This window comes from Populus alba, chromosome 5 (genome assembly GCF_005239225.2).
Source record: "Populus alba chromosome 5, ASM523922v2, whole genome shotgun sequence".
NCBI classification, from domain to species: domain Eukaryota; kingdom Viridiplantae; phylum Streptophyta; class Magnoliopsida; order Malpighiales; family Salicaceae; genus Populus; species Populus alba.
In genome coordinates this window covers 18,453,962-18,466,958 of record NC_133288.1, presented here as the reverse complement: position 1 = coordinate 18,466,958, position 12,997 = coordinate 18,453,962, and the positions used below count along the sequence as shown (strand labels likewise).

The 12,997-nt window shown below is 31.3% G+C and overlaps 1 protein-coding gene and 1 long non-coding RNA gene across 7 annotated transcripts; both read right to left on the bottom strand.

The window, feature by feature from the left end:
• Window positions 1–1,112: 1,112 nt before the first annotated feature.
• LOC118061833 (uncharacterized) lies at window positions 1,113–5,614 on the bottom strand. Of its 5 annotated transcripts, none has more exons than XR_012169829.1 (6): window positions 5,136–5,614; window positions 4,567–4,887; window positions 4,079–4,230; window positions 2,726–2,764; window positions 1,626–1,693; window positions 1,113–1,409 (listed from the first exon to the last, which is right to left on the bottom strand). It is a non-coding gene; the product is annotated as an uncharacterized lncRNA (long non-coding RNA). The 5 variants fall into 5 exon arrangements; XR_004689661.2 differs by lacking the exon at window positions 1,626–1,693 and having other exon boundaries at window positions 4,079–4,124; window positions 4,207–4,230; XR_012169830.1 differs by lacking the exon at window positions 1,626–1,693 and having other exon boundaries at window positions 4,567–4,672; window positions 4,774–4,887.
• Window positions 5,615–8,929: 3,315 nt separating this feature from the next.
• On the bottom strand, window positions 8,930–11,875 carry LOC118061834 (WAT1-related protein At1g43650). Of its 2 annotated transcripts, XM_035075427.2 has the most exons (7): window positions 11,633–11,874; window positions 11,474–11,536; window positions 11,241–11,357; window positions 10,903–11,155; window positions 10,601–10,759; window positions 9,540–9,691; window positions 8,930–9,386 (listed from the first exon to the last, which is right to left on the bottom strand). In XM_035075427.2, the coding sequence occupies exons 1-7, from the start codon at window positions 11,833–11,835 to the stop codon at window positions 9,239–9,241; spliced, it is 1,095 nt and encodes a 364-aa protein (XP_034931318.1). In that variant the 5' UTR covers window positions 11,836–11,874; the 3' UTR covers window positions 8,930–9,238. The 2 variants fall into 2 exon arrangements, with proteins under 2 accessions (XP_034931318.1, XP_034931319.1); XM_035075428.2 differs by lacking the exon at window positions 10,601–10,759 and having other exon boundaries at window positions 11,633–11,875.
• Window positions 11,876–12,997: the final 1,122 nt, after the last annotated feature.

The following is a 12,997-nucleotide window of genomic DNA, read 5'->3' as shown; positions in this document are numbered from 1 at the left end:
TTAAAAAACACTTTGAAAAACAACACCACACTCCCGAACACCATCTCAGTATAGCCCGGTGATATAAAGAATATTTTTAGAGGGTATTGAAGAGTGTGATACTAATTGTTTTTTCAAAATTCTTTTCACTAAAAAATACATTAAAATAATTTTTTTATTTTTTTAAATTTATTTTTAATATTAACACATTAAAATAAATAAAAAACATATAAAAATATAATTTTAATAATTTATTTTTTTGACCTCAGTTTACAATCCTAAACATCGGCTTAGTTAGGAAACACAATGCGACTAATTTATATTTTACGACTGATTTGTGTTTATAACATTCATTGTAGCTCGGTGATATAAATTTGTTTGATTTCTGTTTAATGCTGGAGATGAGGCGGTATAAAATGCAAAAAAATATTTGATTTATCCTTATAATCTCTTATGATTTCAGGTTTGACATGTTGTTCGGATATTCTTTTTATTTTAGTATTTTTTAAATATCTTTAAATGGTTATATTTTTTAGCACCATCAATATGAAAAAAGAACTATGGTTAAAAGTAAAATAAAAGCACATTTACCTCTGTATGCCCCCCTCCCCCTCCAACTAGGAAATCTCTTTACAGAGACAACAATGGAAAATAGAACAGAGGAAAAAGATAGAAAAATTAATAGAAATCCAAAAAAGAAAAGGACACACAGGACAAGAACGCGAGCAATATTTGAGTCTCCTTTCCATCTTTAAAACTAACAGGTTCGCAACATGGATAAATTAAACAATGAAACATACAATTTTAAATTTTTAATCACAGCGCATCGCTATATATCTCCAACCAGTCGTGAACGAAAACACATCATTGCACTCATATAAAGAAAGAGAATTTCAACACTGATGGTTTAGTTCAGTGGTCAACTGCAAGGCTTGTCTTGCAACTGTCCCGAGTTCGATCCTCAAGAGTATTAGCTTGTCACCCCCGCGGTGTCTTATCTGCTACTAGGTTTGCTGCAGGATGTTTAGTGGGCCTGGGGATTAGTCGTGTGCGCGTAAGCTGGCCCGGACACCCGGGTTACTCAAAAAAAAAAAAAAAAAGAGAATTTCCCAATCTAAAACTCAAGAAAACAAGACTTTAAGAGCTAAGAAAAATTCATATAAAAAAATAAGCAGGCATTCATACGTTTAAGGAAAAACTCTAAGGCGATAAAAAGCCCTTTTTAAGCATATAGATGCAAGAAATGATGCAATCTCCAACCAAACAAACGACAACGCACAGGACCTTGTGAAGAAAGAGCCATTAGAGAGCTAGAATTCATTGCATGCATCCTGTTGATATTGTTTAAAAGATAAATATCAGGATCGCTTGAGCATGAATGAACTTGATGAGGAGCTTAGGAGCAGCAGCAGCTTCTTCTCGTAGGAAACCTAAGTGAAAAGAGATCGAGAAGTTCAGAACTATTTTTTGAAACCAAACTTCAATGGATTAATGAAGTGGTTAAAAAATCTATGACATTCAAGCTTTAAAGCTTTAATTTAAATGAAATTCTTGGGAGTAGCATTATAAAACTCAAACTAAATAATTTCAAAACATTAACAATTTGCAAAATCATAAGAAGGTGGTAATAGAGATGGGACACAGACCGACGAGAAGCAGAAAGCAACAGGCAACAACAATTGCTCGCCGCAAAGAATAGATCATGTTTTCATGCCTACCAAGTGCTCAGTTCGTAAGTATCGCAGGTTAAATAAAAATAAAACAGAACATCAACATCAGATGATAAAACATGGATCCTAAAGCCGCACACATATCACACTAATCAACTATTGTTTGTGAACAAATAAATCTATTTCATTGTCTATGTACTTAACAATTTTAGCTAGTGATTATCATGTTAATTAAATTTCTTAATCATCTAACAACAATGGTTTAAGAAACAAAGAAGTTAAATGATCATGTTATTTATAACAACTATATATATAAATTCCATTTTAAAACAAAGAAAGTAATGAAAACAGATTTCAAAAACAAAAGGCACATCACCCGTGCTACCCCTAATATCACTGTCATTTGCCGCTAGCATCACCATAAAAAGCCTGTTTATTTTTGCGTTTCAAAAGTGTTTTTTTTAAATTAATTTTTTTTTATTTTTTTATTAACTTCAAATTAATATATTTTTAGTATTTTTCAAATCATTTTGATGTGCTAATGTCAAAAATAATTTTTAAAAAAAAAAAAAATCATTATTGGCATATATATTTTGAGCACGAAAAGTTATTTGAAAAACAATCATAACTACATTGCCAAACACGAAAAGTTTTTAATAGAAAACAACATCATATTAGTGAAGTGGCATAGAAAAATTCGATAGAAAGGAGAAAGAAAATGATTACAAATTGTCAAATCCATTCTTGGAGTCTAATATTTTCCTCAATAGCCAATATAAAAACTCATGTTTCAACCCAATGGTTTTTTTTTAAAAAAAAAACTATAAGAGACACTAACAGTTTTAGGAGCTCTAATCCTATTATAGGTAGTGCCTATAACATATATATATATATATATATATATATATATATATATATATATATATATATATATATATAAAATAAGATCGGACAAGTCTTTTTTTTTTTTTTTTTTTAAAAAAACAACAACCAACAACAGACATGATGCATAAGACACAGCATAAACAACATAAAAGCAAAGAATTAGCAAGAGGAGTTTAAAAGAAAAAAGATACCTCACTAAGATGCCGATTGATAGTGCATCGATAAAAAGCCTATAAAAAAAAGCAAGAGATGCTAAATGATAGGGAACAAAAACAAAAACCTCAAGAAAAAAAAGGATGGGAAATGTAACAAGACAAAAGAGCCTCACGTACAATAAATAGCGGCAGAAAATGAACAAAGAAAGTGAGATATAGGCCTTGTTTGTTTCCCGGAAAGTAGTTTCCGGGAAACCATTTTCCAAACTTTCCTGTGTTTGTTTGTCATTAGGAAAGTTGGTCAACGGAAAACAATTTCCGGTCAGCGGAAAACACTTTCTAGTCAACGGAAAACACTTTCCGGTCAACGGAAAACACTTTCCAGTCAATTTTAGTTAAAAAAAAAAAATTGACTTGCAGGAAAGTGTTTTCCTTTTAGCTGTGTTTGTTTTCTGGAAAAAAGCACTTTCCAAACTTTCTTGTGTTTGTTTGCCAGTAGGAAAGTTGGTCAATGGAAAACACTTTCCAGTAAAAGGAAAATTTGGCTTGGTTTTCAGGAAAGTGTTTTCCTGAAAAATTTGAGGGGAAAACACTTTCCGGAAGTTGTGAAAAATTTAGAAATGTCATTATTTGCTGATTATATCAAATTTGATCCTCAAACTTTTGATTGCTATATATATTTTGTTTTGAATATTTATTTTTCAATTTCATCTCTTAAAATTTTATTTTTATATTAACTTTGGTCCTTATTTTTATAATTGCTATTTGCTTTTTTCTTATCATTTTTTTATTGAAATTTTTTATTTATCAAATTTGATCCTCATTCTTTTGATTGTTACTTATTTTATTTGAAATAATTTATGAAATGTTGATTATTATTATTATTTTAATTTCTTCATTTTTCATTTTTTTTTTTTTTTAGATTTGATCCCTATTATTTTGATTATTATTTGTTTTATTTGAGATAATTTATGAAATTTTTTTTTTCAATTTCATTCTCATTCAACTTTTTAATTTGTAAGATTTGTTCCTCATTATTTTAATAAACTTGAGAAAAATAAAATATTAATAAGTTATTTTCCAGCTCATTTTCCATGACATAACCAAACACTGGAAAGTGTTTTCCAGTTCATTTTCCATAACACTACCAAACATCGGAAAATACTTTCCCGGAATTTACTTTCCAGGAATTCACTTTCCCCGGAATTCACTTTTCAAAAGGAATTCACTTTCCTGCAAACAAACGGAGCCATAAGATCATGTTTGCCTCTGAAAACAATTATAAAAGCACTGAATATATGGAAAACATAGAAACAAGAAAAGACATCGAAGGGATACAAAGAATCAGCCGATCGAGATGCTAAAAGATGACAGGTCAAAAGCACAAACCAGTCCATGCTGCTTTTTCTGGTCTTAGATGACTGTTTGATTTGAGCTGAAATCAAGAAATATGATCATAACTACATCCTTGTCAAGGATTGAGCACTACAAAGATTAAACCACGGGAAAAACCTAACCCTTTCGAATCTCTTGACATAACCCTAGCAAAGAAATGATTTAAAGAATGCTAACATTTATAAAAAACGAGATCCTATGTGACAATCTCTGTGAAGTGTAAAGGAAAACATACCACTCTCAACCTAGCAACGTAAACTATATAGAAAGAAATGATCAGTTAAAAACATAGAAACTGCAAAATATAAGATAAACGTGGTTGGAAACTAATGGAGAAAACTGCAAATATCCATGACAAAATTAAAGCGACAATTCTCTTTTAAAAAACAATAGATAAAATGCAACCAATACAGAACCAGAAATATATAACCTAGCTCTTATCACTTCCAGTATAAAACGCAGAAGAAAGAGACAATCCATACCTCCCCTCTTTCTCCGTTGCTACAACTGAAGTTCCTCCTCCCCGTAGCTTGTGTTAGCTTCTCCTCCTCTAATTCTTCAAATTCTTTTTATCTCAATCTTAACCATCTATATAAACAATAACATCGATTAATCAACTTAACATCTTCACCGCCTTTAGAAAAATAGAAAAACTATGCTCCCTTTAATTCTTTGTATTGTTCTCTTACAAATGAACCACATTGTTTTTTGTTGGAATGCCTTCTCAAGAATATAAAAGAATAAAACCAGCCATGATAGTAGCAGCAACAAGCTATCCCAGTTCTTTGAACGACTCCTCCATCCTAAAATTTTAAAATATTTTCACATTGTAGCAGTAAACACAGTAAATTAAAGAACTGAGACTTTATAGGAAAAACACATCAAATATACAAACCTTTTATAATTTTTGCTTAAAGTTGATATCTTCAACAATTTTTCTCGCAAACTAGATTCAAGCTCTTAAAAACTCATAAAATTACTAAATGATTAAAACCAAGAAATAAAAAAAAGCTCAAGTTACATAAATATAAGAGCATCGAGATAAACTTACTATGGTAGTCACAAAAATTCTTTTTTCAAAAATATCTCTGTGCAGTCCAGTGTAATAACCCAATCTACTTCAAGCTTGTAAAACCACATACCACTAAAAAAAGTACAGGTCTGTCGTAAAAAGAACACAACTTTAAATCTAGCACCAAAATTAAGCTAAAGTGTAAGAATCTTAAGTGATAAAAAGTACTGGATAACGATTTGTTTTATTAATGGTGTCAGAAAAGGGAACTAATATGCTGCAAGAAGAGAGATGGTTCGAGGTCTGTCGATGAGTCTTTGGAGATGAGAGCCAAGAGATGGTTTGAGGTCTGTCGTAGAGCCATCACTACCGGAAATAGCGTTCTTATCATCACTGACGTGTGAGCAAGGCCTCCTTTTGCAGCCTTTTCTTCTTTGACGCCACCTCCCTTGCTTCTTTTTCTCCTGTCTTTTCAGGTCTAGATAAGGAGATGAATTGAAGGCTTTTATCTGAGCCGATAAAAGGTCAAAAAGAAAAGTGAAAATTGTGGTTGAGGAGCAAGAACGTTTAAAAATTATTTTTAATATCAGCACATCAAAACGATTCAAAAAATACAAACCACACTTAATTTTAACAAAAAAAAATTTCAAAATTTTTCAAAACACAAGGACAAACACAACCCCAAACAGCCTCAAAAGAAAGGGAAACATGCTCGACTATTCATCTACTGTTACAGTCTGTAAGTGGTGCTACACTATGACGACCATCAAAACACCCACCAAACTTTTTTATTTTTAATAATATTTTCCTTAAAAAGTTAAGAAATTTAACATCTTAGCAATAACCTCTTAGACTCAAATTAAAACTTTAAAATGAATAACTGCTCTCTTTATTATATGAACAAACTCCCACAAGACTACAAGCATGCAAGTGCAATCTACATTTATTTTAATTGTAATATCTTGCACGTTGTACAAATAATATAAAATGCACAAAAAATATTTTTTTATACAACACGGAATATACAATATAAACTCGAATCGTAAACTCAAATTGTAAAATTATAAAATTATAAGTAAAATATTTTAACTAAATTATATGTTATGTCGCGGATCATTATATCAATGATTCATGTTAATAGCTCAATTGGATCTTATAATTTTTTTAAAATAAATTTATGTTTCACCTAAATAAAAATTAAAAATAATAGAATAAAAAAAACTCATCAACAATCCCAAATACATTGGGTCGTCAATCCAAACATTTAATTTTATTGATATCGATTCAAAGTTTGTGGCGATATCAATTAAATTTTTATAGTTATCTTTAAAAATGATATTTATATGTTGTATTTACTAAGCATAATAATAAGATAAAAATATAATATTTTATCAAAATATTTTTAAATAATATCATCATGTAAAAATCTTTTAATTAAGTTGCTAATTTATTTATTTTAAAAAAACCCACATTTAGTTCCCTTGCCAAACCATGTCATGCTATTTAAGCATTGATCATATAGGACCTTCATAAAGAAAAATTATCTAGAGAGCTAGTGAAGCATATGGCTCAGGATGCAAGTGACTCTGTGAAGTATTTGGCTTAGATCTCCAATTTTTTTTTTTTTTTCCTTTGATCTTGTTTTTCCTTCAATATTCCATCAAAAATACATATCAATGCAAATATAAAAGCTATTTTTTAATTCAAGTGCTTCTCTCACAATGACGTACATGAGAATAATTTATTGTTGGTGAATTCTCTTTTTTTTTTTCTTTAAGCCTAAAATATGTTTTGTGCTACGAAAATCACGTAAAGCAAAAAATAAAAGTAATTCTAATATCTTTGTTTAATGAAAATTTATCATACATGAAAACGACAAGCATAACAACAAATACAAGAGACTTTTTTTTTTCTTTTTCAAAATTAAAACAAATTAAAACCCATTGGGAAAGGAGAAAGGGGAAAGAAGGAAGGGGAAAGGGGGTGGGTAAGTGGGTGAAGTGTCGGGTGGCGGGGGTGTGGGGACTGATGGGAAAAGGGGAGTGCTGACTCAGCACTCAGCAGTTTTTATAATTTTTATGGTGAAATTGTAAAATCAGTCTATTTTTAATGATTTTAATGAGTTGAATCGATTTTATGCGAGTTTGGCTGATTTTACTGATTTTCGAGTTTTTAACTTGATTTTACATGTTTTATATATTTTGACTCGTAAAATCATACGATTTATAAGTTAAAACACATTTTTAATAACATTGATACTATCAAATCGCACACATATATGAGCATGTTAATGGGTATCTAGTGATCAATTTTTTACTATATCTATACTATACTCTTAATTTATTAGTTTTGTATGCATTCAGTAACCATTATCCATGATCAATAAATAAAAACTATTAAGAGTATAGAGAATATTTTAAGCCTCCTGAATCTAGTAGTCATGTTAGATCTTAGCAAATTAGGTCTGACAACCATGCCAAACTAAAAAACACATGGGTTTAATAGTCAAGTTAGATCCAACAGACTTGGGTCTAGCGATCATGCTAGACATGGGTATGGCGGATCCAAGTACAAAATATTGGGTCATTAATTAAAAAATGTTGAGATCTAACTAATAAGTATATATTAATTAGCATTTGTGTTTAAAATATTTTAAGGATAATTTAAATGTTTTTTGATAAAAAATATAAAAAAAACATTTATACAAAAAATTAATTAGGATTTCTGTTTAGGATACTTAAAGGATAGTTTAAATGTCTTTTATATATATATATATATATATATATATATAAAAAAAAAAAATAATTAATTAGCATTTCTATTTAGGATACTTCAAAGAATATTTATCAGACCCAAGCATCTTAAGTTTGACATGGTTGTTGTTATTATTATTTTTATTATTGTTACTGTTGTTATTTAAGTAAATTTGGGTCAGACCAAACCCAAGTAACGTGAGTCTGACATGGCCTCCAGATCCAAGTCTGTTGGATCTGGCATGGTCGGCAGACTCAAAGCTCTTGTGTCTGGTATGGTCGTGGACCCATGACTCTTGCGTTTGGCATGACTGACAGATCCAAGTCTCTCGAGGATAATAATAATAATATTAACAACAACAACAACAACAATAACAATAACAACCACATCAATCATTTCAAACACAAGTAGTAGTAGTAGTAGTAATAATAGTAAAAATAATAATAATAATAGCCTTGGGTTTAGCGGCCTTGCCAATCCCAAGAGCTGTGGATCTAGCGGCCAAGCTAAATTCAAGTTTATTGGATTTAATGACCATGCCAAATCTGACAAATAATAATAATGAAAAAATAATTATATATTTTAGTTGTCAGAAAAAAAAAACCAAAAATATATCTTACAAAAAGATAAAATAAGAAATTAAAATAAAACTACCATTATAATTTATAATAAAATATCTCTTCATCTATAATAATTTCTCACTAGTTTTTGTTATAATAAGACAAGATATTCATCAAATTCAAGTTAGATTATCATCCCTACCCTGCACAGAGAAAATAAGTGCTGGCACTTCCTTCCCCCGTATGGTCAGGTGGTGGACGTGGAAGCCATAATTAAAGACATTCGTACCTCGGAAAGTTGGAATTAGCGATAAAAAGATCGTGATTTTCTTTGTCATCTTCACACTCGCAAGTTGGTCTCCGACTCTAAATTAAGCGCTGAATATTGGACCTATCCGATTAAAGATAACTGTGGAATGGAGTAGATATTTTGTCATTTTTTTCTTGAAACTTTCAGATCGCCTCTCCTTTTTCGGTTGGCCATTGTTTTACTTAACAAGAGATTGGCAATTCCAGAGATCAGTGATGACCGTTTCCCATCTTTATAAACCTCGTTAGTTTTGGAAATGGGGGAACACAATGATTGATCCAATGCAACCATCGGAATTACAGGCTATTGTTTCAGCATAATAATACATATATACATGGCTGCAAGACAAAAAAAAGGAGAAACAGAGAGTTAAGAACTCAAACAAACCATAAAATCCGTTGTTAAAAAGGAAATTCCGATGGGATGAGATCTTCAGGTTCGGTGGTGTTTTCAGGATCAATATCTACGGTGGGAGATCCTCGGCATTAAAACCACTAGCACCATTACCATCCCATCACTCAATCATATGAAATGCATTCCAGAGTGATCTTCTCTTTCGTTTCGGTAGTGTTCTGTCCATTTGTTGTCACCTTTCTCCCATCTTCTTTCTTCTTGCCCCACAATACGCCATAGAGCCCGCTCACCAGCAAAACATCCCCACCAACACTGCCATAAAGATTAAAAATAGACCTTGTCAACTGTCATGGGCTAATCGATATGATCTGATCGTGGTCCATTAAGAAAAAAAATACTTTGGACTGTGTCTTTTGCTAATTTGTCTGGAAAACTGATAGCCTCTACAAAGAGTATAGGATTAACCTTCCCCAGTTGAAGGTTTCTTTCCATAAGAATGCAGAGAAAATTGCTGTTATAATAAGAGCAAACGGAGTGAACATTGATGTGAAAACCGGTCCTTTCTTCTCTATTGTCCATATTTGCAGCCAGTAAGTAATGCCAGTGACAACTATACCCTGCCATTTTCACCTCATAGTCAGGTAAAGAAAGGGCCAAATACTTAGTGTGTGTGTGTGTGTACGTGAGTGATTGCATTTTTACACACGCTCATGTCATCGTATGTGATATGGCTGTGAGAAATATCTTCATAGCCACCAAATATCGATGATGGGTGACAGAACGAGACATTCTCAGGAAAGAGGAAACAGTAGAGGCATATTTGAAGCAAAAGCTCTCCTGCTTTCCGTTTTGGGTTAACGCAATTGCTATTGATAATGTAATTGATTTGACTGGTTTAGATTTTTATCTGATTGGAGCAAATATAATGTTGGAGGCGGTTAAAATCATGCCATACGGGATATCTGAGTTCTGCAACAGGAGAAGAGGAAAGGTAAAAAACATAAAATTACGAGGAGAAAACTATTGGGAAGATGTTTGGTAAGAAACCAAAAACTACTTTTGAAACCATGTTGAAAGTCAGAGACAAAACTGAAGAATTCTGGTATATTTGAAGTGCAGTCAGACCGGTCAGAGTGGTGATCGTTGCTGACAGATTGAAAGACTACAATAAATAACGAGAATTCTAGTATATTTATTACATATTGAAACATACCATTTTATGCAATAGATATTTGGTAATGGAGGAGGTAATTGACAGAAATTGGAACCCAAGATTTTAAAGTTTTTGGCATACTGTACTCTGTTTTCTGATTTCGACCACCTCTAAACTACATGCTTCCATGATCTGAACAAATCAAACCGCCAGACCTTTAATATGGCACATGGTTCTGTGGAAAATAAGGAAGGAACTGAGGAACAAAATGGAATTTTCAGGGTTTGGGATTTGTTTAATTTTATGTTTTTTCCTTTTCATTTAATAATGAAATGATCATGTGTGTGTAAGTTTGATAATGGATTAGACATACACAGTAGGCCACCGAAAGAAGATTAACATCCCAGCCAAGCTTCCAAGATGAAGGGTTCCTCTCTACCGCAATGGCCCAAAAAGCTGACTGTATGCAGCTAAACATGCATTGTAGAGTGGTAAGGCGTAGTTTTGCGGGATATTGCTTGATAATAGGACCCTAATGCCCACAACACCAAAAGTTACAACAGAGAAGTATATTCTTACCAGAAAAAAAAAAAAAACACAAGAAGAAGAAGAAAACAGAGTAGAGACCAAATCGAAATCATTATTAGAGAAGAAGTTGGATGAACAAGAATTAACCTGCAAGACAAGCCACAAGGACCAAAGCGTGTTCGCTGAAATCATGAGAAGAGAACCCTTTATCCACTCCTCTCTAGAGCAACAAGTTTTTGATGAATCCTGAATTTGGCCATGATCATTGGCTGGGTTCCAATTCATGAACTTTATTGGAGGCCCTTTAACAAAAGCAATCACTAGCACCCCAGAAAAACCTATAACAGAACCCAGCACCTTGGCAATTCCATGCACATGTTTTATGGAAATGCTTTCCATCCTGAAGTTTTGAACAAAACCACTTACATATACATTCATGTTAGGCTAAATTGTTAACACTAATTAAGACGTAGAAGACAGCTTACCTTAACAAGGCAGCCATGACAAATGTAATGGCAGGAATTGCGTTTGTAGTTGCAGCAGCAAGCGTTGCAGTGGTGTAGTTGATAGCAATATAGTAAAGGTTTAAACTCAGAGTAACACTGAGAATTTTGAACACATGAGCTAGCGGTAATTAGATGCAGATTTTGTAATACAATATTGGAGTGATAAATAAGGTAATATTAACAGTTAGAATCCAAAATACGAAATCCATTACCCGCAAAAGGAAACCAAAAAGATCTTGAAAAGTAAGCCGTACGACAAGGGTGCAGCCTCCTTCCTGCAGAATCAGCAGAAGGAAACAAACCAGATGAGAATTTTATATTTTATTATGAACTAATCGAGAGAGCAATTCAACATTAAAGTGTTCGTTGACCTTTCAAGAAAGAAAGCAAACGGAACCAACGACACTGAGGCGAAAGCTTGGCGATAAACGACAAACACAAAAGAATTCATTCCTCTAGCAATTGCAGCCTTGGAGAACAAAGCCATGCCTGCATACACAGATTGTACGAGGAGCATTGCTATGTAAGGTTTCTGGTTCTCCATGGCATTCAGACAACCAAACAAACCCTTCATGGCGCACTATCTTTGGCCTCTTTTGGGATTATAAATTTGGACTGGGAAACCCTTCAATTTATAGAGAAGAGTTTCACGACTTCTCCTTCTGAGATTTTTATTAAAGCTTATCATATTACTGTAACACGCGCCACATTCTGAAATAAAATTTTAAGTTAATTTCTAACTCGAGAGAAAATGGCACCAGCATTAAGAGAATATTTTCAGATATTATGATTTTTTTAATTCATAAATTAAAAGATGTTGTTTATGTTTAATTAATTAAAATTTAAAAATATATGAATTAATAAATAAAATAATTATTAACGCTAATTAAATACTAAAATAAAAGCTAATCTTTTTAATAAAAATAAAAGATAGATAAACTTAAAAAAACTTAACCATGACTGTCCTTTTTATTTTGTTTTCAATGTTAATTTTGCTTGCTAAGAGCAAATGATTTTTGTTTTTCTATAAATGCATTAAGTAAATATAATTTATTTATAAAATATAAAAAATTAAAGATAAATTATAATAATTTCTTCAAAGAATTATGAAATAAAAAAACTAAAAAGATTAATTATTATTTTAAAAAGTATGAAAGTGTACTTACTAAAGTTTAAGTAAGAAAAAAAAAAAGTAAACAAAAATGATTTTTTATTTTTGTTTCTGCGTTTTAAAAACGCTTTTGAAAAAATTTAAATTTTATTTTTATTTTTTTCTTTGCTTAAAATTAATATTTTTTTGGTATTTTTAGATCACTTTGATGTTTTGATGTCAAAAATAATTTTTTAAAAATAAAAAATTATTATTTTGATGCATTTCTAAGTAAAAAAACACTTTGAAAAACAATAACAACCACACTCCTAAACACCCCTAATTAGACATGAAAAAACTGAAGTGCATTTAGGCTCGTAAGGACAGACTCATGTCTTTAACTAAATAATTTTTAATCTAAAAACACAACAAAAATATTATAGAACCTCTATAAATTCATTTCTAACATCAAAGCATTCATTAATCACTTTGCAAGAAATTGAAAAATGAACTATTGATGTGAATATTGTAAAAAATTGAAAAAAAAAATTGCAAGAAAAATTCATTGTTCATGTGAATAGTGTTGATTTAAAAAAAAAAAAAACAAATTGTTGATGTGAATAGTGCAGAACAATTATAGAAAAAA